The sequence below is a fragment of the Seriola aureovittata genome, chromosome 14 (assembly GCF_021018895.1).
Source record: "Seriola aureovittata isolate HTS-2021-v1 ecotype China chromosome 14, ASM2101889v1, whole genome shotgun sequence".
Taxonomy (NCBI): domain Eukaryota; kingdom Metazoa; phylum Chordata; class Actinopteri; order Carangiformes; family Carangidae; genus Seriola; species Seriola aureovittata.
This window is the reverse complement of record NC_079377.1, coordinates 12,040,767-12,067,009: the sequence shown is the minus strand read 5'-3', so window position 1 is coordinate 12,067,009 and position 26,243 is coordinate 12,040,767. Positions and strand designations below refer to the sequence as shown.

The 26,243-nt window shown below is 40.1% G+C and overlaps 4 protein-coding genes across 5 annotated transcripts; 3 read left to right on the top strand and 1 right to left on the bottom strand.

Moving 5' to 3' along the window:
* The first annotated feature begins 4,946 nt into the window (after positions 1-4,946).
* msx3 (muscle segment homeobox 3) lies at positions 4,947-7,572 on the top strand. The gene is made up of 2 exons (XM_056395722.1): positions 4,947-5,571; positions 5,960-7,572. The coding sequence occupies exons 1-2, from the start codon at positions 5,211-5,213 to the stop codon at positions 6,364-6,366; spliced, it is 768 nt and encodes a 255-aa protein (XP_056251697.1). The 5' UTR covers positions 4,947-5,210; the 3' UTR covers positions 6,367-7,572.
* A 259-nt stretch (positions 7,573-7,831) lies between these two features.
* znf511 (zinc finger protein 511) lies at positions 7,832-10,353 on the bottom strand. The gene is made up of 6 exons (XM_056395756.1): positions 10,152-10,353; positions 9,971-10,044; positions 9,250-9,451; positions 8,989-9,113; positions 8,364-8,633; positions 7,832-8,035 (listed from the first exon to the last, which is right to left on the bottom strand). The coding sequence occupies exons 1-6, from the start codon at positions 10,239-10,241 to the stop codon at positions 7,963-7,965; spliced, it is 834 nt and encodes a 277-aa protein (XP_056251731.1). The 5' UTR covers positions 10,242-10,353; the 3' UTR covers positions 7,832-7,962.
* Positions 10,354-10,750: 397 nt separating this feature from the next.
* On the top strand, positions 10,751-20,818 carry adam8a (ADAM metallopeptidase domain 8a). 2 transcript variants are annotated; one of them, XM_056394564.1, is made up of 25 exons: positions 10,751-10,794; positions 11,847-11,956; positions 12,135-12,208; positions 12,304-12,382; positions 13,370-13,446; positions 13,886-14,117; positions 14,802-14,879; positions 14,988-15,056; positions 15,718-15,887; positions 15,992-16,073; positions 16,188-16,330; positions 16,444-16,621; positions 16,729-16,818; positions 16,987-17,182; positions 17,281-17,362; positions 17,461-17,641; positions 17,737-17,823; positions 17,906-17,990; positions 18,358-18,466; positions 18,595-18,793; positions 19,007-19,054; positions 19,172-19,228; positions 19,348-19,398; positions 19,510-19,590; positions 19,869-20,818. In XM_056394564.1, exons 2-25 carry the CDS (start codon positions 11,885-11,887, stop codon positions 19,911-19,913), a joined length of 2,565 nt encoding a protein of 854 aa, XP_056250539.1. In that variant the 5' UTR covers positions 10,751-10,794; positions 11,847-11,884; the 3' UTR covers positions 19,914-20,818. The 2 variants fall into 2 exon arrangements, with proteins under 2 accessions (XP_056250539.1, XP_056250538.1); XM_056394563.1 differs by lacking the exon at positions 10,751-10,794 and adding an exon at positions 11,588-11,736.
* A 70-nt stretch (positions 20,819-20,888) lies between these two features.
* Positions 20,889-25,311, top strand: spef1 (sperm flagellar 1). Its single transcript, XM_056394565.1, has 7 exons — positions 20,889-21,095; positions 21,300-21,411; positions 22,339-22,486; positions 22,700-22,745; positions 23,771-23,855; positions 23,952-24,057; positions 24,769-25,311. Exons 1-7 carry the CDS (start codon positions 20,987-20,989, stop codon positions 24,880-24,882), a joined length of 720 nt encoding a protein of 239 aa, XP_056250540.1. The 5' UTR covers positions 20,889-20,986; the 3' UTR covers positions 24,883-25,311.
* Positions 25,312-26,243: the final 932 nt, after the last annotated feature.

Genomic DNA, 26,243 nt, shown 5'->3' with positions numbered 1-26,243 from the left:
GTCATTCTCCAAAATCATCATCATCATCATTATCATCACTGAGTGCAGGCTACCATCTGAGTTCCCCCTCTGCTGTCAGCGCAGTCACTGAGCTCACCCTAACCCCATGGCTCGCTCCAGGTCCAGAGAGGGTGTCCGGTTCCCTTTGTCCTCCTCCGTTCCTCCCAAACCGCAACAATAGAGCTACAATATCTCTGTGTTCACCTGTTAGCACCTGGCACTGCGGGTAAGACTCACTGCTGAGTCCCCGACAGCCAAACACTCTGCTCGTCTCTGTCAGACGCCATGTGGAACGCGCCTTCCTGTCACCAAACCCAATACCCTACATACAAAACACACAGAGGCATAATAACCCGCTCGCCGCTTGCCTGTCAACACTTTCCCCTGGCAGCCGAATCATGCTAACATATAGAGGATAAATGAAAAGCACTTAACCAATCAACAACCCATCAGGTAATTACAAAGGTTTGAAGCATCATCGGCCCTTTGAGTCCAGTATGTCCTCCTCAAGAAGGAAATTACTGACTCACAACAAATGCTTAAAACAGACAAGCGCAGCTTGTGCTGGTATAAAGATTTATTTTCAAGTTAAAGACCATAGCACATCTGTATTTTGAGTTTCATTTGCCTGAATTGTGGGATCAGACTTCACAACATTTATGCCTTGGATATGGTGACTATTTTATTTTAAAGATGACTTTTTGGCCATTTTTGTATCCTTGTTGAAATAATCACAATAATTATTCAAATAGGAATAACAGAGCAATCTTTTGGATGATCTTTCCTAGACAGCATTCGTATTGTCGCACTTGCTTGTACCCACACAAAGTAGTGGTGTGAACAATTTTAAAAAAGAGAGAAGTTCCAACCCTGCTTACTTTCACACACCCGGCCCCAAACACTATATGCTAAGTTTGTGTGATTTGTCAGACATAGCCCCCTCCTTTACGACGTCAGAAAAGGGCTGGTGTAAGCAAGTTTAGACCCTCCGACAAGAACTTCGGCTGAGGCATACTGATGCCCTAAGTGGCCTGTAGTTACTCTTTGTAAAACCTCCAGTAATGTTTTACCCTGTGACACCCGGAGAGATGTTCTCAGATGAAAATTCAACTATGTTCTAACGGTCGGTCGGACGGTCATATCAGTGACGCCACAGTTTAGGTTGACAGGTTAGACCTGACCTTCAGTGGGCGCAGAGAGAGTAGCAGCTCACGTGACACAATGTGCTGACGGTGGGAAAGATGAAACAACTAATCAAGGCTAACATGTTGTGGCACTTCCCTTCAAGCTCAGATCAGTTAAGGAGAAACATTACTGGGAAGACCCCAGGCCTTCCACATCCGCTTCGGCATGATTGGCATGATGGGGCCTGAGTGAAACTGAGCCTTAGGCAAGTGAGCCTATATGAGTGTTGTAAGCAGCATGGTGCCATGTAACCAGTGTTTAATAAGTAGATTTAACAAAAGAAATAGTCCTGAAAATCAATGATCCCACTTCATCTCATGGAAGCTGTTATGGTACAAGTAGCTTTAGCTTTGCTCACATTAATGTCCTCACTGTGTTTCCTTGATTCTGCAACGAGACACAATCATCATGTGATGGCAGGAAATTAACTAGTCACAGAAAAAGTCCCAGAGTTAATGTTCCTCAGTGATGGTGTAATGATGCACAAACTAGATGAGGCTGTAAATTTAGAGTTGTGGAAACAAGTCACGTGACCTGAACTCAATTCAGACTGAAATCCAAGTTGTATTTAGATTTGACTTGGATTGAGCATAAAATGAGGATGAGACAGAGTGTCGTAGATTCTTTTCAAAACATAATATGTCATTAAAGTGTCAGAATATGTTTTATTTCAGACATTAAAGTGGCAGTGGACTCTGGAATATTTACGATTGAGACTTGAGTTGAGACTGGACACATGATATTTACATTTAGAGACATTTCCAAGGGACGAGGGACCAATTTAATCACAGCAGCAAAGCTCACTGCTGGCTGCATGAAATTGACCAGATCATAAATATGCTAATACTTGTGTGAAGTTCAATCAAAACTGCATTCTCTCTGTAAAGATAAAGAGAATTCATATTGAGTGTGATTTATTGAAAATGTCAGCCTGGAAAGGAAAGTTTGTGATCTAACATCCATCAAGATTTTTTGACATACTGTACCGAAGTTGGCAGGTCCACTCAGACACAGGATAATACTCTGTTATGCTTCACCAGGCAGGCCTCCCGTCTCTTTTAAAGACGATACACTTTCACCACAAAGTTCCCCGCTGTGTGTTTCATAAATGTTTATCCCACATGACTCCAGCCCCCTCCACAAAGTTTGCTTAGGAGAGCTGGAAGCCCTGCCAACTCTCATGAAAGAGAATGATTTAAAAAATGAAATATATAAAGCTTGCTTCAACATGTTTGTTCGAAGCAAAAACTCTTTTAGAAACCACAATTACCTCCATAAACAATTCTCCACTTTGGCAAGCCAGCAAGGATCAGAAAGGTGTATATAAATGTGTGTGTGTGTGTGTGTGTGTGTGTGTGTGTGTGTTTGTGCGTGTAAAAGACAGGCTGAAAGTCAGACAGATGGATAGACTGGTGGTAGTTTGGCTTGATAGCTGTTCACAGTAAATGACTGCCTGTAGTTGACTGGTTGATGGCAGCTGAAGCTTCTCAGTTGAAGCTGTGAGGGAAACTAAAATAACAAACTGAAGAGTATAGTATGAATACTTTCCAAGAACGTCTTTACCAATTAAAGCTTTTGTTCTTTCTTTATCATTGTTTCACATTTGAAAATGATAAATGTTGCTGCTCACTGGTGCCATGGCTCTACAGTTTGCAATGATCGCCATTAAAATTCTGTACAGGCTTTCATAGTCCGCAGAGGATGAATCCCAAAAACTCAAATCACCTACAGACTTTTCCTCTAGCACCATCAGAAGGTTGACATTTTGGGTTTTAGTGAAATGCCTTGTCTAGTATTGGATGGATAGTACTGAAACTTGGTACAAATATCCATGATGCCCAAACATTGAATCCTAATAGTTTGGTGACCTTTCACCTAGCCCCACCAACAGGTCCAGTGAAGTATCTTAACATCAACTGGATGGATTGGCAGAAGAAAATATTTATTATTTCCAATAAATGAATCCTAATAACTTTGGTGATCCCTTAACTTTTCACATTGTGCCATCATCAGGTCAAAATTTTTAGTTTTCCAAAACTTTGGTTTATTACCTACACTTGCAAGAACTAACTCATCAGCCTAAGCTGTACTTTGTTTCTAGAGCTAATCAGCAAACAGTGGCATCTAATGGTATGGGTTGGGTCCCTGTCCCTTTTTGAAAAAATAAAGTTATGTTTTTCTCTAGTAGGACGTAGGAAAATCCATAAAATCAAAACATCTTTTTGTTTCTGAATTAAATGAATGTAGCTGGAGGCGACCATACTCCATAATGCTCGTTGGTGGCTATACAAAAACTATTTCTCAAAATAACCAAAGAACCAAAACTGATCTGATTTTCACTATATGCAGATGTATTGAAAAGTAATGCACAGATAAAAATGAGAGAGATACTAAAACTGTAGTGCAGCTACTGCGCTGTAGATAGATTTTTTCATCTCTCAAACCAAAATACTGTACTCATTGTTGACTTTTCTGGCATGTCCGTGCTACTCAGAGAGAGGCAGGAAATATCATTTACTCATTCATTATAAAACAGTGGAAGAGAAACAAAACATTACAGACAGTCTTACATCCTTCTTCAAACAGGGGGAGAGTGAGAGTGGTAATATTCACAGTAAGTAGAGGAGAATGTAATGTTGCGGGGCACTAAATTACAGTCATTGAAAACTTGTATGGTTACCCAGCAATCCATCACTGTCACACACAGAGGGAGAGGGGGAGAGAGAGCAGACAGGCGCCAGGCGCAACAGGATCAAAGCAGAAATGTACCTCGGGGAGAGAAAACAGTTAACTTCATTTAACCAATTGTCCTAGAGAGAGACAGACAGTGTGCTGCTGCAAGCCCAGCAACAGTTCCAATAAGAGAGGAAAACTCTCACATATCGGGTTTCACTGAAAAAGATTAGACTTGATATGAAGAGCTGCAAAACAAGGCCAATTTGGACGGGCCTCTTCAATAGGGTTCTGCAACATTAGTTGGGGTTTCACTGTCTTTCAAAGGGATTACAATGAACACAATAGGTTGAAATATAGCCAATGTACAGCCATAGATAATGTGATTACAGGCCACAAGACAGAAATTTACAGTGATAATAACTCTTGAGGGTATAAAAAGTACTGTAATCCAGGATTGTCTTACTGCTTTAATGAAACAAAGTGATTAAATACTGTCAGCATTTCCCAAGCATAACTGCCTCGACGGGCCCTACAACAAGTAACAGCACTATCATTTTTGCAACTTAACAAAAACATTTTATACCAGTAAACTTTTGTAAAGTGAATTTGAATTCTCTGGCATCTTTTTGGGTCAGTTTTTGTTAAACCTTTAATAAGTTCAACATTTTGTCTCCTTTTAGCTCTGTTGTTGATGGTAGTGTACAGCAGGTTTTTTAAAGCTTTAGAGCAGCCGCCTGTTGCTCAAGAGCAGAAGGCTGATGAAAAAAAAACCAAAACATTGTGCTGAAAGGCACCAAAATGCTCCATAGCACCAAAAGAAACTGCAGCATTGTACAGACAGTTCTTCCCAAAAAGAAACATCTATCATGTTACAATTAGTCATATGATCCCCAGTAAAAAAAAAAAAAAAAAAACTGATAAGTGGAGCTTTAAACTTGGTAAGGTATTCAAATAAAGAGTTTTGAGAATAAAGAGTTTATGGCCCACATTATATACATATATATGTATAACATAGGCTATACACATGCATGTAATGTTTTAGTGTGCACAAATTATATGCACTATATTGTGGGTATGAAATTGACTACTACGCCGTCATAACAAGCCTGACCTATCAGAAAGTGTTTTGGTTAAGTCACGTGGAAACCTCGACAGACTGATAGGCGGGTGGCAAGATGAAAGACGAACTTACGGCACATCACTGAGAGAGAGGCAAGTTCGTGCGTCAAATCTGAAGTTTACCACGCTGTGCAACATCGGATGAGCCTCGGCGGCATCACAGATTTCCTCAAGGCGAAAACACGGAAACATAAAACAGCAACGAGGAGAGCGGTGGGAAAATTGGTTGTATGGCACCTCAGTCGTGCGTAATGAATCCTGCGCAGGGATCACCGCCCTCGACTGCTCCGGGGGACACCTCACCAGAGGACCGAGCCGCCGGTGGCATGGGATCTGACAAGCTGGATCTATCCCCTGTCAGAAGATGTAAGACCAAGAGTTTAGATCTGCCTTTCAGTGTGGAATCCCTCATATCAGACCGGCCGCCCGGCAGAAGCGTCCACTCCCCCGAGCCCGGTTCAGACTGCGTCCAGGCAGAGGAGACCGAGTGTGCGTCACCGAGTGGACTTTATCGGTCCAAACCAGAGGTGGTGGACTCCAGTGACAAGGAAACGAACCCCTGGTTTCAGGCTCCTTACGCATCCCCTCCAAGTGAGTGTAGGATAACTACTGTCTTTCTTTCTTAACAATGAGAATCATACGCTTTCCAACTTTCTGACAGTTTAAAACTGTTCTGAAAATCACCAGAAACACTTCAACGAAGTTCAGTAAATTTATGAACGAAATATTTCTAACCTTAGGTTCTTTATTAGAAATCAATAACGAGGAAATTCGATTTAAAGCTATCGTCCCTTAATAATCTCGTATATCAATAAATCTAGAGATGATGGAGAGGGATTTTAAAACTGACCTAAATACCGTCTTCCGTGTTTGATATTACCCTGGTTTGGCTTTGGTCAGATACAACATAGTTAAATAATATGGATGACATATTTTTGTATTCCGGTGTTGTGATGTGACTTTCTAAATGTATTTCCAGGACTTCCCAGCCCGACCCCTTGCAATCTACGGAAACACAAGAACAACAGGAAACCCAGAACTCCCTTTACAACCTCTCAGCTGCTTTCTCTGGAGAGGAAGTTCCGTCAGAAACAGTACCTCTCCATCGCGGAGAGAGCGGAGTTCTCCAGCTCCCTCAGCCTCACAGAGACCCAGGTCAAGATCTGGTTTCAGAACCGCAGGGCCAAGGCCAAGAGACTGCAGGAGGCCGAGCTAGAGAAGCTCAAGCTGGCCGCGAAGCCGCTGCTGCCGGCCTTCGCGTTTCCCTTCCCCCTGAGCGCACCTATGGGCGCACCGTCCCTCTACGCGGCCCTGAACGGACCGCGGCCTGCCTTACCTGTCCCAGGACTATTCAGTGGACCATATGGGATGTACTATTTGTCTTAACCCTCACTAACTTTGAACTGATTCGTGGGGAAAGCTGCCTTTAAAAATGCCTTCATGCAGCAAATAAGAAACACTGCAAAAATGTCCATCTGTCTGAAATCTCATATTAAATCTTATGTAAAATATTTCTCGTTATAGTGAAAAATAAAATTGCGTGAGAAGAATATTTTGCATACAGAAATGTTAGCAGAATAAACTGGTTTAATTTTAAAATAATAGATTCTTTTCAATGAACATGTGGAACAGAGACAAGTGAAATATTTTCACTCAATTGTCATTTTTCATTTCATTTTCTATGACGTATTTCAGATTTACTTTACCGTAAAATATTTGTTAACGTGGTCATTTTTGCAGTGTAATTAGTAAATTCCCTTTTCGAAAAGACACACTATCACTGAGCTCATTCTCCGGATAAAATTTTTCAAATTTCACATGAATTGGGAGCTTCTGTCTTCCAGTATAGGCATTCTGCCGTAAAGTAATTCTAATGTGGCAAGAGAAGATGTTTATTTAAAGGCCTGTAGCTTTGGGTTTAAAGCAATAGCTTCTGATGACTCACTAAAGTGACCATGTGAATGTCTTATTTCCATTTCAGAGGCCTTTCAAAAGTTCTCACCTTAAATGAACAGTTTTAAAAAATGTGTGGTACAGAAAACACTGAAGAGCATCAACATTTATACTCAGTCTAAAAATCAGTTTTCTGTATAATAGGAGGAACTTCTCTGTTTAATCATAGACTGATAATATAACTGGCACTCAGACTTTTTTTTTTTATAAGCTGAAGGTGGGAGGAAAAAGTTACCAAACAAGTAGATTGTGCCTCAAATTATGATCAGCTGTTATAAAGAGGCAATCTCACACATCAGTCATTCAACAAAAAAAAAAAAACACTTCAATTAGCGCAAACATATATTCATATTATATATATTATAGCCATAAAAATACAAATTAAGTCTAAAATAAATCTACTTTATCATTGTCATTAGTTTTTTACATTACCTCAAAAGACCTTTTGCACAGGTGTTGAAAGAGCTCCTTAAAGTCCAAGACCAGTTTCATTACAAAATGTAAATAAAAGTCAACTATTTTTTGCAAACACTCCAAAATCCTAAACAAGACTGATAGACTCACATCAGTCATTAATGTACAGTGTATTTTATATTTGATGAGTGAAAAGGTGTTTTGTACAATTATTAAAATCTCTTATGTAAATTCTGTCATTCCTCTCATTTTTCTCTTCACAAAAATCTTTCTACAAACATCCTTGTGAATTGTAATTTAAGCACAGCCTTGAGCTGCGCTGCATCATTCTTTTAAACAACACATGCATTTTGATTTTAGTCAACCTTTCCGCTAGTAGAACACAGCTGCTGGATGTCACCACAACAGACACAAGATGGGAGCCTTGTAGCAACAAAAGGTATTCTTGATCACCTAAAAAAAAAAAATGCTCACGCACATCATGTTTTTTCTTTATGCAAAAGCCATTTTATTTTAAGTTAATGACATATGTGACAGTAAATATATTACAAGACAAGGGTATTGAGTCATACATTTTAAAAAAGGACATCAAACACAAGGCGCAATTCTGTTGTTTCATTTCCTTCTTCCCCGCCGTCCTCTGAAGCCTCGGACTGAGCCTTGGCCGAAGCACACCGTTGTCGGGACCCTGAAATAAAAGAACACGCGTGTTGTTTTGTATCTCAGATTGTTTATGAAAAGAAAAGCTGTAGTAAAAATCATGAAGATATCAACTTGCATATATTTTAATAATACAATATTAACCTACACATACAAAATAGAAATAACCCTTCCTACAGTTTGCTTAAGACAGACATAATTGCTCAAGTTTTTACCTTAAGAACACTGATATCTAATGGTTACAAACTTGCTTTAAATTCACAAAGTTAACCTAAAAACATCTAAAAAAAAAAAAAATGGCTGACTTAGTCTCTTTTATCACAAGACATTGTGGCAGAACAAATTTTAAGACTGACCTGTAGGAGTATCGAGGTTTTAGAGTCTCGGTGCTTGCACACTCGTTGCCGTGATCTGCAGCAGGAAGACCTGCGTGCTCCCCGGCAGTAGCGGGCTCTGCCATATGAGCAGCCTCTTTCTCGAACACGTGTGTCTCCATGGACTCCCCTTGCTCAGTTTGGTCGGACAACACATCACACATAACCTCACACACACCCTCAGACTCACACACATCATCTACTACCTCCATGGCTGCGTCTTTCTGCTGCGGCCTCTTTGTCTCTCTGGTTCTATTAACAAAAATAAGATGATACTAAATATACACATAGTATTTAAGAAAAACACAATGATTTAACAAATATTTTAAGCCTCTTATTTTACTTTGTTGGACCAGAAAATATACCAAAAAAAAGCATTTCAAACAAGTCTCAGTGTGGAGTTACGCATTGGTTTCATAACGGCAGCAAAGAGAATCTCACTCTGACAGAAATATGTGTGAAATATGCCAAAAAGATCAAATCCAGAGGCATATATCCTGTTTATTATAACAAACATGGGCTCTCCCTGACTGAAACTTTCAGAGTAATGGTTATACTGATGCTTTGCTGCCATCTAGTGGACAAAGTATGGAAGGTGCAGACTTACCCTCTGTCCTTTTTGGTTTTGTCAAATCTGAAGTCTGGTGGATACTTGTGAATTCTTATTAGATGGTCCTTCCTGTGTTTACTAGTCCTGAACTTCTGTCCACACCCCTCCACCAAACACTGGTACTGAACAATGTGAAGTGTCAGAGAAAACTTATCATTGAAGCTGTTCATCTTTAAAGAATGTTCAAAATATTTGGCTTTATATACAAATCTCCCTCATAGCTTGAGGGTATCATTTCTTTTCTTTCCTTTGGCTTACCATGTCTTGCCTCTGGGCAAGGATAGTGAAGAGAGAGTCGTGCCACTCCTGAATGTGAATGTCTAGGAGCCGGGCACTTGGCAGGGAGCGACGGCAGGAGCAGCAAACATGTCTGTGCAGAGAGTTGTAGTGGTGTTCGTACTCCTCCAGTGTACTGAAGACTGCACTGCAGCCAGAGATGTGACAGGCAAACTCTGACACACTGAGAAGACACAAGAGATGGAGGAAAGTGAGTGACAGCTCAACCAACACTGACATTACAATGGGCTACAGTTAAAAAGGGGAAAAGCAACAGTTGCAAAGGAATTATCATTTATTGGGCCAATTTGTTGTTTGGTAGTTTATTTTTCCTGTATTTCCTATATGGAGATGACTTGTAAACTATAGATGCTGGGATGCCACAACCACATATGTCTAGCACACTTACAGTGGGGCTTGACATTGAACAAACTAAAAGTCTATCTAATAGCCTTTTTAGACTAACCATTTTCCACTATATCCCACAATCATATGCATAGAAGAATTTAATGGAGACAGAAAACATAAATATATCAATAGGTCAACAAACAGTAACCTGATAATCTATTATCAAAATGGTCTATGGACTAATCCTTACAGTGTAGAGTTTGTTTGCTGCTTGTTAACTCAATGTAACCCACAAACAAGTAAATTACCGAAGCCAAAACCTGGCTCCATCAGGGATAAGACTTGTTTTTCATACCTGGGCGTTGGTTTGTCGTCTGCTCCCGAGGAGTAGAGATCTTGAAGGTACATGTGTCTGTGGATGTCTCCATCCTGTAAACAGCGTCCACATGCAGTATGTTACTGATGTTACTGTGGGTGGATTAGCCGGTTAGCCGCCGGTAACGGTCAGTGGATTCAGTTCGTCGTCACAACGTTACCTCAAACAGCTCGTGGTCCTTGTGCAGGTGGACGAGCTGCGGGGTGAAGCTGAACGGGAGCTCACTCTGCCTTATCTCCTGCTCCTCCATGTTTCCTGTCAGCGGACAGTTCCCAGACGCTTTCACTACACTGAAAGAAGTGCAACTGCCTCAGAGGAGTTTTATGTTTTGGTTGTAGTTGTCGCGGAATGACGACGTCTTCTCTTTTTTTGGCGGTTGTAAAATGCTGCATTCACGTAATGTCAGCAGAATGGGAAGAATAGTAAAAACACCTGTTATTCCGTCTTGGCAGTGTTCACCCTGTGTTGTCACACCAGGTATTTTGTTGTGTTAAGTACTTGTTTCAAACCGTGTATAGCTCCTATTAAATGTATTAGTGTTAATACTGGGTTTTATTTTGATATTACGACCAGCGGTGGTGCAATTGCAGCCATTCTACCAACAGTTTCTTGGCATAATTAGGTTGTTTTTTTTTGTCACAAATTCCAATTATCGCCTAAGGCCTGTTGTCTCCGGGTTTTCCCACGCTAACGATAAGACGTGAACGCGACTAAAAACAAAAATGGTGTGTTGCCGCCACCAACCGGTCAGACAGGCGAAACATGGGAAAGCTATGTCCAGATAGCCACAAAAAAGTTTTGATGTGAGTATCTGATGTCTGCTGTGTAGCTAGGGGTTAGCATGTTTTCAAATATCTACTATTCCTTCACATATTATAACGAACTTAATTAGCCATATTTTCTTTAGTTTGCTCCGTTTATCTTGATTTCCAAATGTCTGAGAGCCGGACCCCAGATACTCAGCAACTGACACTGGTTTGTGCTAATTTGATGAATTTTGGTTGATATTACTAATGAACATACACTGATATGTAAGGTTTACTTAGCTCATTGCTGTGATTTTGCTTACTTTTCCTATCACAAGAAGTGCAGCAAACATATGCTGTTTAAAACTAAAATATTTGAAAACTTAAAACAGTAGATGGCAACAAAGGCCACTAAGAGGCTTCGCTGTTTCAGCTGTCAGCTGGTGAGAGCTCTTTGGCCATGTGTACAGGATATTTTGTTAATGAATGAGGGGGTTTCCCGTAGTCTATCGCTATTAATCTTCCCAATAAAATATGTGGTAAACCGAGTTTACATTTGTTATGGAAAGGTGGCTTATTATTGGCGAATGGGTAAATATATTAGAACCTATTGGTAATCAGTGAAAACCCTTGTGTGGAAAGAAAAAAGTTCCAGTTGTGTCTGTAATAGGTTTAAACTAATAGCAACGTGTGCGACTATTTTTTCAATAAAGTGCAACATAAGCTGTTACACATTACACATTACACATTGGAGGCATTATCACAGCGTTTTTCATCTAATGACGAATGCTCATTTTGTAGGAGCAACGTTTAACTTTCTGCAGTGACTAATTTTCTTGTCAGAGTCAGATTCTTCAGGATATTACACGGCAGAGGGGCGGAGAGCTGGGAAGAGTCCATACTTACCACAGACTGCGAAGCATACAATGAAAGAGTCCGTCCGATAGAGCAACATGCGATATACTGGATATTTTTTAATGATGTTATTCTCCTCGTGGGGTACGACTCTTTCTTTCTTTCTTTCTTTCTATCTTTCTTTCTTTCTTTCATTCTCTCTGTCTCTCTTTTTTCCTTTTGTTTCTTGTCTCATGAGATGTCCCTATTTGCAGGAATCCTCGCGGGCAGTGTAAAGACTCTACCTCATGTGATGAAGTACCAAACAGTGATACCTCAGAAGCTGAAGGATTCATCTCTCACGAATGATGCAGCCACAAATCAGGTAACACGCATGTTACTGTACACTTTTACAAGTTTATTTAAAAACTATTGAAATCAAAAAGCATTAAAGTCTTCTGCTGTGTGTGTGCGTGCGTGCGTGCGTGTGTGTGTGTGTGTGTGTGTGTGTGTGTGTGTGTGTGTGTGTGTGTGTGTGTGTGTGTGTGTGTGTGTCTGTGTAGACATACCCTGATGTACTCCAGTACTCTTTGACGATTGCAGGGCAAAACTACACTCTGCACCTGGAAAGAAATAAGTAAGATTTTTTTTTTACTGTGCAGGTCTATATATACTGTGCTTCTTTCTTTACATGACAATATGATTGATATTTAAAAAATCTGTTAATTTCAGAGATCTTATTGGGAAAAACTTTTCTGTGACACACTATTCTGATCAGGGCACCCAAATTACAACTACTCCAGATCTTGGGGTATGTATCTTTCTTTCACTACAATTTCACTAACATTAACATAATCCCTGTATTCATGATCAGCCTGCATTATAATGGTCTATATCTTTGTATTAGTTGAGTCTATCAGAAACAGATGCCGTTATTACTGAAAACTTTTTTGAGTGTGTGTGTGTGTATATAAAGTATATTTAGTCTGATCATCAGACTGAATTGCCACTTAGTTTTACATCATACATTCAATTTAAATCACTGCATATTTCAGTGACATAGGTGATTCAGAAGTCTGAAATTAGACTAATGTACCAAAGTGTAGAGTACCAAAGAATTATCTTACTAAATAGAGCATATAGGCTTCAATAAAATGAATACAGGATATCCTGTGTCAACTGAAAACCCCAATATATTGGTTTTGTTGCATCTGCCTTCCTGTGTTGGGTACACTTCTTAACTGCAGATCTTCTGTTGAGAAGTTTGATCTTGATATTTGAGCTGGTCTTAGGGTTACAGTATTTCTAAAATACAGCAAGTGTTGTAACCATACCAGTAACATTTTTTAAGGCTCTACAGCACAATTACCAAACACACAATTCAATTAATATTTCACACTTAAACACTTAACACTTAAAGACCAGTCATCATCATCATCATCTTCATGAGAAAAATCATGTTTTGCAATACATGCCAGTCCATCTTCTTATTTCAAAATTTCAGATGTCCTGATGACTCTTTCAGCTTTTTGGAGTTTCTCAACTATAAAGTTCCTCATTATGAGAGTTGACACCACACACTGCAATTCTTGAGTCTTACATTGAAGAGGAATTGAAATATGAGGTCATGACTGTCATTCCCTCTGACAAAGACACCCACATACAGTTAAATACATATTCTTCTGATCAGATCACAGTTCTACACCGTGCTTGAGATACTTGGCCGATTAAGGAAAAGCAAAGAGTGAGTGTGAAAAATCTCTTTTGATTCTCTGACAAATGATGGACGTCTGTTCAGGTTCACTGCTACTACCATGGACACATTGTGGGAGTGGAAGACTCATCTGCCAGCGTGGGACTGTGCTCTGGAATAAAGTGAGTAATGCTGGATGCAAATTTATTTCATCCTGTAACTCTAATTACAAAAAAGAATATTGTTTCCCTAAATACAGTGCCAAATTGAATTAAACCCATGATGCTTTGGGACTGTAAGTCTCCTGCTGTGACTCATGACCAGAGTGCCCAGTCCAAAGAGAGGATCAGTCCTTCAGCATCCCTTTCGTCCATCACACTGACCATTAAGACTGCATGCAGTGCTGAAAACCTGTAACTGAGTCATGCAGGCTTCTTTAAGCTCCCTTCTGTTTGCAAGAAAAGACCTGTTAGCTTCAAAGGGTGTGGGAATTGAAAATATGACGAACAAAGGCTGTCTTATGATTAGTTCAACTGTGATCCGTTTGTGAGTTAGATCTGCTGAAGAAAAAGATGAGGTGTTTGCCTCTGTCCACTCTGAACTTCCTCTTTTGCACTGCAGGGGGTTTGTGCGTCTCCAGGGCCAGATCTACCTTATTGAACCTCTGGCCGGTGCCGATGGGGGAGCGCAGGATGACAGACAGAGCTCGGAAGCTCACAGTGGGGAGGGTCTTCATGCTGTTTACAACTACAAACACCTGAGGAGGAAGAGGAGCTCCTGTTCCCATGGAAACACAACCACTTTCTATGATCATGGAGCTCGTCCGTCTGGACTGTTCCAGCTCAGCAGTCTGGTAAAGACACACAGAGTGGACACATACACATATACACCAGGGTTTGAAACCTACAGCTGATATTTCTGGACTGAGACATCTGCTGACATCTAATATTATACATTTGTGCTGCAGTAAGAAAGTAAGTAAGTAAGATGCAGTAAAATACTACTGTTCACAAAAGCGCCGTAACTTATCATGACACACGGTTAAAAAAAAACCAAACACTTTCCCCTTGATGTTTTTAAAATCTAGCAACATGATGATCATGAAGATTATGAAAATCATTTGAAAATTCAAAAGTTGTTATTGAACTTAACACTGGCATTAATTTCAATAAAACATATTCAGGTAAAACAAAGGGAATGAAAACAGGGGTGCAGAGTAGAAAGTAGACACCAAGAAAACGAGGAAGAGAGACGATAGTTCATTTATAATATATTTAGAAATTGTAACTGGACAAGTGACAATTAGCTTCAACATGCAAATATCAATTTGCATATTTTAATAGATGCAGGACCATTGTAATATTGATTTTGTTTCAGCACTACTGTAGACCATCAAACACCAAAACTCATAGTCAATTGTTGAGCTGTATTAAACATCCTCAAAACAATACTTGGGTCTAACAGACACATATGTATGCACACACATACACACACACAATTAATATTGTTAATATCTTACACCTTTTGTGATATTCAGAAAAGCAGAGCCCAGACCAAAGACCGTTCAGTAAAACACAGGACAGTGGAGCTGGTTCTGGTGGTCGACCACTCTGAGGTTTGATTTCCTATATTTCCTTTTCTATAATAAAACTTTTGGAAAGATTTTGTTTTATTTCTGAGACACTGTTGATTTTATTGCTAATTTAAAAAACGTTTTTTTTAGTACAAGAAGTTTGATGGCAAGAAGACAATAGAGACCAGACTGCTTGAAATAGCAAATCATGTGGACAAGGTATGTTTCTCTGTTAGTCTATCAGTTAATAAGTCTATCTAAATAATTTAACGCTGTTATATTTTTACACAGCGAAAAATCCTCTAACCTTGGGAGAAAATAAGAGCAGTCTAAACTTTAAATTATCGTAAAAGCTTAATTGTGTAATTTCATGTAATTTTCTCCTGTGGAATTAATGAAGCATTCCACCTATTTTACCAGTGATTTAGTAATTTAGCTTATTTTCATTGGCTGCATATCAGACTTTCTCACAATGCAGCACAGTCAGCTGTCTAGCACTTTATCAGGCTTCACTTTCACTGTGGATTTAATGCAAGAAATCTCTCCTGATAATATTTGTCCTTTACCGATTGGAATTTGACCAATAAAAGGAATGAAAAGTTTTCTCACTGTGAAAATCAAACTTTAACTGTGAATCTTCACACCTATATTGAACATTTTCACACGTATCACAGAATCGTCTTTGATTACTCTGAAAGAGCAGGGCCAACATGAATGGCAGCAATAGACGCAACTGTGACTTCCTGTGACAGCATCTGTTATTTGTAGCATTACCAGTTAAACTCCCTCACATTCAAAAATACTGTTATGACCTAATTACCTTATAACTCATTCAGTTTTTCCCCTTTTCACTTTGTGACCACATGCTGCTCCGTTTCAGCTGTATCGCCCCCTGGGTGTTCGTGTGATGCTGGTCGCTCTGGATATCTGGTCATACAGAGACCAGATAGAGGTCAGCACAAACCCTGAGCTCACCCTCAGTCGCTTCCTCACGTGGCGGCAGCGGAGCCTGCTGCTGAGGACCAAACACGACAATGCACAGTTCATCACGTAAGATCCAGCAGATTTCAACTTCCCACTGTTAAATAAAAAAACAAAAACCTGTTAATCTGATAGAGCTGGTTTCTAATAACTTATACCTCTTCATTATCCAGAGGTGTTGATTTTGATGGCTCCACTGTCGGCTTAGCAAACACCAATGCAATGTGCACCTCTAACTCTGGAGCTGTCAATGAGGCAAGTATACTTTTCTGTTTAATAAATGGATCAATGTAAAATCTCTGTGAAAAAAAATCATGAGATTTTAATTTCGGTTTTACTCTACTGAATGTTTGTCTGCTATACTCACAGGACCATAACACTAACCCAATAGGAGTGGCGTCTACTATTGCGCATGAGATGGGTCACAACCTGGGCTTGTCCCATGATACCGAAAACTGTGTCTGTGGCTCCTCAATATCGAAAAAAGGCTGCATCATGGCTGAGAGTGTTGGGTAAGTTCAGTTTCTCACCAGCACATAAACTCCCTCTAATCTACTATTCTTACGCTCAAAGTAAAGCTAATGTTTAACTTCTCTTTTCTTGCTCTTGCTATGTCTTCTTCTAGCTTTGTGTATCCGCAGCAGTTCAGCAGCTGCAGTCAGCAGCAGCTCAACAGGTTCTTGCAGGAGGTGAACCCTACCTGTCTGCTGGATACTCCCTCCACTGATCGCATCTATGGAGGGCCAGTGTGTGGAAACGCCTTCCTGGAGCCCGGAGAGGAGTGTGACTGTGGCTCTGTAGAGGTTTGTGCATGCTGCAGTCACATATCGTGCATGCATACAATCACACAAACAAAGCACACAAATGAGGCTGAATCATAATATTCTGGACCCCTCTGTCTGCCTCATAGGAATGCAAGAATCCCTGCTGCAATGCCACAACCTGCAAGCTCAACACAGGAGCCCAGTGTGCAGAGGGAGAGTGCTGCCACAACTGCCAAGTAAGTCATACTCACTATGTCCTCTCTAGATGAGTGAAGTCACACTGTTACTAAATGTGTTACCATATAGCTAGACACTGTCTGGCTGTGCCGTCTGGCTGGTTATGTGTGAGTGTACATATTTCAGTAGTCGGTACATCACCATCTGTGTGTCTCTCCACTCTGAAGCTGAAACCGACAAGCAGTGTCTGTCGATCAAGGTCAGGAGATTGTGACCTGGCAGAGTACTGCACTGGCTTCTCTGCCTCCTGTCCAACTGATGCGTACACCCAAAATGGCCTGCCCTGCAACCGGGGAAAAGGATACTGCTACAATGGACAGTGTCCTTCACGGCAGGAACACTGCAAGAGACTCTGGGGACCAGGTAAAGCGGCGGTGAATTACAGTTTAGTTTGGAGCCACTTTTATTCTGATACATCAAGACTCTTATGTCTGCATTTTGTTTGTTATGATTCTGTTCAGATGCTGAAGTAGCTGCAGATGCTTGTTTTTACGGGCATGGAAACTGCAGAAAAACACAGTCGAGCCAGAGATGTTCGAGCAGGTATGTAATCAAAAGCCAAACCAGCACTATAGTGGTGCATATTAACAGTGTGGTGTTGTTGGTTTTTGGGATTATTGGTTTGTGGTTTTTGGTTACAGAGAACAATCCTGTGGGACACTTTTCTGCTTCGGAGGCTGGGAGTTTCCAGTGACATCCAAGAAATCCTTTTACAGAGTAGGAAAGGGAGAGATATGCAATGAAGCAACTATGAACCCTGAAGATAACTACCCTGCAGATATGGGCATGGTACCTACTGGCACCAAGTGTGGCCACAACATGGTAAGAAAACTGACCATGAACAAAAAACCTCCATGGACTACTGATCTGTGAACTGTCTGTGTCAGTGTCCTCACGATGTCATTTGTGTCTTTCAGGTATGCTACAATCAACGGTGTCAAGACATCAAAAGCATAAAAGTGTACGGAACAGATGACTGCTCTGCCAAATGCAACAACCACGGGGTAAAAAATATGTTAACCTCACAACACTTTGGAGCACTGTATAGCCATGAGCCAGCATAACTGACTGCGTGATCTCTGACAGGTTTGCAACCACGAGAGTAAGTGTCACTGCGACCCTGGCTGGGCCACCCCTTTCTGCGATGTGAAGCAATCAGAGCTGCCTGGAGGTATTGTTCATGTTATGCTTGTCTGTCCTCACATGCACATGTAAGCACTGACAGTCACTGATGTATGTCATTCTTTGTATGCTTGACCTTTTAATGACCATGCTTTACACATGACTGTTTGTGTCTGTTTCTCCAATGCTCTGTTTTTCATCAAGATTCAGCATTCGGAATAGATTTCTAATGGACACACAGACAGTGATGTGATGGAATTCCCCTGTTAGTCTGTACAAATGCAGTAATGATGTTACAGTTGCCTGAGCAGGTGACATATGCTATTACATGCTCATCCTAGGGCAATAAAACAATATTGTCTCTATTAATATGTTTGTTTGTTTGTATGTGTGTGTGTTTGTGTGTGTGTGTACAGAGGCAAATGGGGTGTTTATTGTGTCACTGGCGGCTGGCTTTCTTCTGCTGTTGGCCCTGGTTATTGGGACTTTGATGTGCTGCATCAGAAAAAGGCAACCTGTAAAAAGGTACAGAAAGACATTATTCCTTCCTTTCACTCTCTGTTAGATCGCTACTGTATGAAGATGAAGCTAGAGAGACTTTGTTTTGATCTTGTCCGTATTTAACTTTAGCTTCTGTGTGTATACATTTACAGATGCTTCCAGTCTACCTCAGGACAATCCAACCCATTGTTTCGGTCAAGCAGTACTCGGGGCAGCCCTCGTCTTGGGACCACACTCATCAGCCAGCCTACATTTGTGGAGTCTTCGGCCACTCAAGCCTGTAAACCTCTGTTCTCTGCTACTGCCAGACCACATACTGGAGCACCGACGCCCAGCAGAGCAGCTCCAGAGGTGAGCTTCCATTTTTGATCCAACAGCCTCAGCGCCACAGAGTAGTGATACACTAACACTCATTCTGTGTGTGTTAACTTTTTATCTTTTCATCCACATTAGACATGATATTTCCATTTGTGGCAACTGTAAACTGCAGTAATAGTTCTGGTTTTAAAGAAACAAACTAATCAAGTTTTTGCTTTCACTCATCTCTCTTTTTGTCCCTTACAGCCACCAAAGAAAGTGCCAGCTGTACCTCAGCCATCAAAGAGTCAACAGGTAATCAATTCTACTGTTTTGTCTTTATTTAAATGTAGAATTATTTATATGTAGAATTGGCCTTATTTTTCAGGTGTCAGTTGGTTTTCAACCACTAAATAAATCTTTTTTATTTAGGTTGTAAGGCCATTCATGCAGCCAACAAATGTTTCAAGCAAACCAATCTATACTGAGGTAAAATTGCATACACAAAATGGCAATATTTCTATTTTCTTTCGACACTATTTGTTTGCTTTGTTAAATGATGTATTAATTGTTGTGCTAATGTTTTTTTGGTTTCTTCTTTTTATCAGGCTAAGCCACTACCCCCATCCAGACCTCTGCCACCACTTGCAACAAAATCGGTATGTGCCATTACAAGTCACTTTACCCACAGTTTTCAAATATTTGCATTCATACATGTATCTGTTGTTGCCATTGCCACTTATTTGAAATATGAACATCTGCTCTCTAAGATCATGAAGCCAAAGCCTCCGATGCCTCCAGTGAAGCCAAAGCCCTCTGCAGTCCCATCTCCACTGCCACACACTCAGCTGGTATGTATTCAGACACAAGTCAGAGTCAGCCAGACTTTCCTAAATCCTTGGCATCCAGACATTCTTAATGTTGTTCAAGGCATTCACGTTTATAAAGAAGTCTGTGGTTTCGGGCATTGTCCCAACATAACAGTGTAATGAATAAGCAGCGGCTCACTGTTCGTGAGTTAGTAAGCACAAATTTCTCCCAGGCCAAGAGACAGACACATTGAAATAATGATCTACATATAAAATTAAGCTCCTCCAAAGTATGTACTCTAACAGTGTTTGTTTTCTAGCTTGCAGGGAGAGTGGCCCTAAAGCCCCCCAGCAGGCCCAGATGACAGGGGGAATAATTCAGCATGGTGTAAACACTGAGATCCTCCGACAGAGGACAATGTTTTTGTCCCACCTAGTAGAACCTTGAAGATCCTCTCTGGAGACGCTCGTCTGTTTTAAAGCGGAAACAAGATCCACTGAAGGATCAGCAACGTGACGTGACAGAGCTCTTCTGTCATTTATGGTCTCCCTGAGGATTACCGCCGTCTGTGTCTTGCTTATTTGGCCTTCAGTATGTTGATGGAAACCTGAAGCCATTATTGATAAACTTAACTTCTGTGCTTTATAAATAACAAATGGCTATGCTGCCATGATGATTTTAAATTTTTTTAAGGGAAATGTCACTCTGCCTTGATCCTGGGATATGTGAACACTTTATGAGGCAATTGTTTTAATTTAATTGAACTGTTTACTGTTACTTGTCCCTCACATGGTTTTGGTACTGACTTTATATTATATAAGAAATAATATTAAGGGATTATTCAAATGTGGCACCAACATTGGCACTTTACAGTTTTTTGGATTAAGGACGTACCACAAAGGTTATGACTTTTTCTTGGACTTTTTTTTTTTTTTTTTTGTACTAACCAACTTATGCTTGACTTTGTGGGACTGAGTTATTACATGCAGCTGTTTTGTCTTTTGTGTTGGCTTGATACATTTTGATTGTAATTCTTCAAGGGATTTTATATTGCATATTCTATGCAGCAGACATGATCACACTCATGATACTCACTCATAATGCCAATGCCTTTCCATACATTTAGAGTTCTGCCTTGATTTTTTCCTGCAAACTTTGAACTGAAAATTTATTTGAATGTTCCTATTTATTGAGAGATATCTTTTTTGTCTGTAAAATTGAGCTGAGAATAAAAGTGAATCAACACAGTCAGTTTCTGTCATTTTTCTCCTTGTTTCTGTCAAGAAAGAATTACTAGAATCTGTGTTGCCATGGTAAATCAGCGGTCGCCTAGCAATGCCGTAAACAACCAGTCGTCCTGGGAAGCTAACAAGCTAGCTCAGTAAAACAGTTTGGACCTTTACAAACTGTGCCGAAACAGATGTCGCTTTAAGAGGAATGGATCGAGAACTGAAGGAAGAGGAACTGCAGGATTTGTACGCATGGATAGATAAGATACCTCTGTCCCGGCCAAAAAGACACATCACAAGAGACTTCAGCGACGGAGGTAGTTGACTTAACCTTTGGCTTTGCTAGCTGTCCACAGGGAAGTGGTAACTAGAGAGGCAACAAGAGTAAAACCTCGTATACATTTGTCACGCACTACATCCAGCTACAGCCATCTAATTTACATGTTTTATCAGCTCAAGTGTCTGTTTGTTTATGCATTTTATTGTGAGCTGACTCTGCCCCTCTGCTGAACCCTCTGCAGTGATGGCTGCTGAGGTTGTAAAATGTTTCTTCCCAAAGCTTGTTGACCTGCACAACTATATTCCTGCAAACTCCTCACCGCAGAAGCTCAGTAACTGGAACCTGCTCAACAGGCAAGAAACCTGCTGCTTTTATTCATTTGTTTATTCAAACTGTATGTAGGGATCCAGTGAGGGTGGCTGTGAATATAATAGGGGTTATGCTTTACTTATGACCCCCTGTTTATCATTTATAATAAGTATGTAAAGATATAATGAATACGTCATAACAGATGATGATGTAGCCTACATGTGAGCAGATGTAAGTGTTTTTCATGTATTTGTTAACAGCTATAACTCCTCCTATGTGGGCATTGGGTAATTGGAGGCTGCTGTACAGATAATGGATGACAAATTACTAAAACACAGCTGTAATGTTATAACATTCATTATGGGAGAAATAATAATTGCTGACAATTACTGCACATTAATAAACTCATAAATGTGCATACAGCTCAATTATAGTGTAAACTATCAAACATTTGCATACTGTTTATTAAAGCTAAATAGGGGTACTTAAAGTGAAGTGTGAAGTGATTGTGTGAATGTCACACAGCCACTGCCAGAGAAATGCTACCCCTCAGCTGGAAAAATTCAAATTTTCACAATCTGATTTTGTTAATATGTCCACAACAGTTTTTACACAAACACACACCCAACAATAAGTTACAATCCCACCTCATATTTCTCAATAGAAATGACGGACATTGCTTAAGGTTATGTTTTTCAACAGGATTTTGCTATAAACATTTTGGTTGAACTCCAACCTTGGCCTGTGTCTGACAGTGAAGACCGGTCCAGCACACACCCACTCCCCCTCTGATATGGCACACAGCCAGTTAACAATTTATAGGACTTCACTGTAAACATATTGGCCCCTGTGGTGTTAATCATCACCAAGCATCATGAGTTAAATCACATTCCATCTGCAGGTCCTATTGTAACTAGTTTTGTAAATTAGAAACATCTGTGTCTTTCTTCTTTTTTTTTTTCTGTGGACAGGAAGGTGTTTTCCAAGTTAAACTTTCACGTGCCTGAGGAGACAGTGAAGAGAATTGTACTGAGTACTGCGGGAGTGATAGAGCCTGTACTGAGCGCCTTAAGGGAGAAGATAGACAAGAAACTGGAGCACGCCATGGACAACATACTGGTGTGTATTTTATATTTATGCATGTCTGCTTAGGGACATACATTCTATGAGTCACTTTTTGTTTGTTTGAATGCTAATTACAAAATAGTAATTACTCTATTATTAATTACTTTTTTTTCATGTGAATCATAAAGCTACCCTTACAATAGGTAAGCAAAGCATATATCTTGAAAAATAACCACACTTTGAACAATTTCTTTCTTTTGAACTCAGGATGTGGAATACTTCGACACCAGAAACCACAATAAACCTTATGCAGGTAGAGTGGCTATTGTGTTATTGCATTTTCACAAACCATAACATACCTTTTCTTTTTCTTTTTTTCTTTTTCTTTTTGAACCAAAAACACAACCTGCAAAAATTAATAATCTTAAAAACTGTATTCTCTGATTGACATGTCTGGTGTCATATTTGACCTTTTCATCACTAACTGATAACAGAGATAAAGGTTTCATTAGAAGTTGCAAAACTGCAATGAAATCTGTAAAATCAACTGGATTACACAAACTGAAACTGATGAATTAACGGGAATACTAGGACCTTTGACCTCACATCTCCTGCATGATATATCCATTTTTGGAGTGTATTAGTTGTCACAGTCTGTCTGTAACCCTGACTGACGCTACATATAGTCCAAAATGTGCCTTTTTTTAGGACAGGGAAGGAAGTGGGTATAATTTTAGACTGTTTTAAAGGGTGCTTTATCTACCCATCAGCTGACAAACATATAATCAGCATGTTCAATGTTTTTTGTGTCTGAGTGGACTGCTGATTCTACCTCTGAAATTATATTTTTCCACTTTCTTCTCTCAGCTCTCAGTTAATGCTTATCTTTCCCAGAGATAGCAGTGGCCACACACAGAGACAGGGATACCTAAACTTAACAACATCAGAACGGACTGATTAGAGAATGCCACAACCTTTAGGGAGTGAATCAGTGACGAGTTTCTCACACCTAATCTGTCCCTGAAACTATGCCGTAAAACTGACTTCAGGCCAACACCTCCTCCCTCTGCTCTTTCCTCTGCCATCTGCACCTCCTCCACTATCAGACAACACAGCTCAGCTCAGGTCCTCATATCAGCTCCCGACATCACCAGATGGCCTTTATCCCTGGCCTGAGCCCAGCACTGCTGAACTTAAAGGCCTCCTAATTTTTCTCTTTCTCCATCTTATAATCTTACTTCCCAATGAGTCCCCTTTGCTTGTGCTCATCAAAAATCTATCCAACTCCGGTCACAGTAAAGTTGGACAAATGTCAAACTTTTGTTTTGCTGTCTTCAGAAATTCAACAGACTGAAGCGAAACTTCTGGCTCAGCTGGCAGAAGAAGACATGAGAAAAGATGAAAAGAGCAGACCAAGAAATGGGTATGATCAAAATCATGCTTTTAAATTAAATGAATCAATAGTGGTGTTTATAGTAGTAATAATGTGTCTTGTTCATTTATTTTTGTTATTGACTAGTAAACCAAAGCACACAGTCCAGTTTTACACAGACATGGACCCGACTTTCCGAACAATCCTGCAGGAAAAAGAGCAAGCTGTCATGGCTCTGCAGGAGACTGTGGAGGTATACACACGCACACACACACTAACACACACACACACACACTCTCTGCTGACTGGTAGAACATCTGCAAACAAAATCATTTTCCGTTTTGATGTCCTTCAGAGGAAGAGCTTTGTTATACAGTCATACCAGCTGTAATGTTGTTACAGATGTGCGTGTGCGTGTGTGTGTGTGTGTGTGTGTGTGTGTGTGTGTGCGTGCGTGCGTGCGTTTGTGTGTGTGTGTGCGTGCGTGTGTGTGTGTGTGTTTGACACAGAAAGAGACATTTAGGTGTGTGTGATACATATGTGTCATAAGCTGTGTCAGCAGCGGTCAATGAGTCAGTATCTGCTCAGCGGATATATCACTTTTTTTGCTCTCCCATTTGTGGCCACATCTGCATGCTCAGGAAGATGCAAATAATGATGAAAAATTTGCAACACCTCAAGGTTTTGGAAGTTGTCATCATTGAGATAAGTCACAGTTTTAGTTAGAAACCTCCTCTGGTTTTACCACATCCCTCTGTGTGTGCTTGTGCTAACCTTGTTTCTGAGGTCCTGGTTAGGGTTAGGAGTAAGGTGTGAATTGAGGTAAGGTTAGGGTTAAGCATGAAGTGGTTATAGTTAAGATTAGGGTGAGGTTTGGGTTAGACTGTCAACGAATGAATAGAAGTCAATGCAATGTCCTACAAAGGATAGCCGTGCAAACGTGTGTGTCTGTGTGTGTGTACAGATCTTGCAGATGAAAGTGAACAGGTTAGAGCATCTGGTTCACTTGAAGGACATGCGTATTGAAGACCTGACGCGGCATCTGGAGACGTACAAAGCCAAAGCCAACACACGCTGATACAAGCGCATACACCAACGCTATATAACACACACTCACACACACAGAATTTGTTATGGTTGTTCAGAGATATAAGCCTATAACATGAACTCTTACTTTGTTACTTTGTCAAGGCAAATGGTACGTTTTGCGATACGTGCACATTTCAAGAGGCTGTGATTCATCTAATTTGACACTGAAATAGTGCAACAAATGTTTTCTCTGTAATAGAAATATTTTTGTATACCTACAACTATTGCAGAGTACAGTAAGTCATTTATTAGCGTGTTTATGAAACTTCTTAGGAATTGTTGCTTCTGTGTGAGGAGTGTGTAGAGTGTGTTTTTCAGTGTTTCCTAATGGATCTACAGTCTTCTTTGACTCCTGTGCTTTTACACAGCCTGTAACTTCTGACTGCCAAGTGCTCAATAAATCAACTAACCACTCTGATTTTCAAAACTGTCTTTTTTATAGATGAGCAGAGTGTAGCAGATAAGCAAAGATTTGAAGCTGAAGAATCAACGGCTGAAAACAAAATGCCATGCAGTGTTAGGTTTATACACTGTCACTTCCTTCCAAATCTAAAATGACATCAGTCATTTTCTGTGAAACGCTTGTTCCTGTTTAAGACTGAAGACTGATCAAAGATTAAAAAAAGCAGTTACTAGTGAGTAGTTAATTTTCCACAGTTTTTTGCTTTAGCATTGCTGACACACGTCACAGCCTGTGTTGTGTCACTTTCTGCAGTATCAGCTCATGCCAATGACATGGTCTTAGGTGGGTTGCTCTGTATGGTCACATTACCATTAAGACCTGGGGGTGTGTGTCCATTGTGTGGCCTTTGATCTCACCCCCTCTGTTGGTGTAGAATAACAGGAGACAGGCGACCTGCTGAGCTGTATCAGCAGCAGCTGATCTTCTCCAGCTGCCTGCTGCTGTGATTGAGTTCTGTTGTGCTGATCACCTTCATATCACCTAATCAATTGCTATTATCAAGCTTGAAGTAATATAACAGAGATACATTTCTTATATTTTGTAGTATCTATCTATATATCTATCTATCTATCTATCTATCTGTCATAACCAGGATATTATGCTGGTAGACTCTTAAATGTTGAGATCGATTTGTTCTGCACTAAATCACTTTTTTGACAAATGCAGTCAACAAGGTTCCCAGAGTTGGAGTAAAATGAAGGAAAAATTTTAATCACAATCAAGAGTGTTGATATTCATAATAATCAGAATTCAGCAGGTGTTAAAAGATTTAGTATTGACTTTATTATTTCATTTTAGTATTTAAAAAAAAGAATGGTCAAAATCTAAGCAGCAGATGCCGTGATATTCAGTGTTTTAGTCCCCTGCAAAAACACTGACTCTTACAG

Bases quoted from the DNA above. Each gene is read 5' to 3' on its own strand.
- msx3 (XM_056395722.1), top strand. From the start codon at position 5,211: ATGGCACCTCAGTCGTGCGTAATGAATCCTGCGCAGGGATCACCGCCC. The intron at 5,572-5,959 runs GTGAGTGTAGGA...ATGTATTTCCAG, and splicing joins TCCTTACGCATCCCCTCCAA to GACTTCCCAGCCCGACCCCT.
- znf511 (XM_056395756.1), bottom strand. From the start codon at position 10,241: ATGGAGGAGCAGGAGATAAGGCAGAGTGAGCTCCCGTTCAGCTTCACC. The intron at 9,114-9,249 runs GTAAGCCAAAGG...CACATTGTTCAG, and splicing joins TTGCCCAGAGGCAAGACATG to TACCAGTGTTTGGTGGAGGG. The intron at 8,036-8,363 runs GTCAGTCTTAAA...CTTTTATTTCAG, and splicing joins AAACCTCGATACTCCTACAG to GGTCCCGACAACGGTGTGCT.
- adam8a (XM_056394563.1), top strand. From the start codon at position 11,691: ATGCGATATACTGGATATTTTTTAATGATGTTATTCTCCTCGTGGG. The intron at 16,074-16,187 runs GCAAGTATACTT...CTATACTCACAG, and splicing joins ACTCTGGAGCTGTCAATGAG to GACCATAACACTAACCCAAT. The intron at 19,591-19,868 runs GTATGTATTCAG...TTTGTTTTCTAG, and splicing joins CACTGCCACACACTCAGCTG to CTTGCAGGGAGAGTGGCCCT.
- spef1 (XM_056394565.1), top strand. From the start codon at position 20,987: ATGGATCGAGAACTGAAGGAAGAGGAACTGCAGGATTTGTACGCATGG. The intron at 21,096-21,299 runs GTAGTTGACTTA...AACCCTCTGCAG, and splicing joins AAGAGACTTCAGCGACGGAG to TGATGGCTGCTGAGGTTGTA. The intron at 22,746-23,770 runs GTAGAGTGGCTA...TGCTGTCTTCAG, and splicing joins CCACAATAAACCTTATGCAG to AAATTCAACAGACTGAAGCG.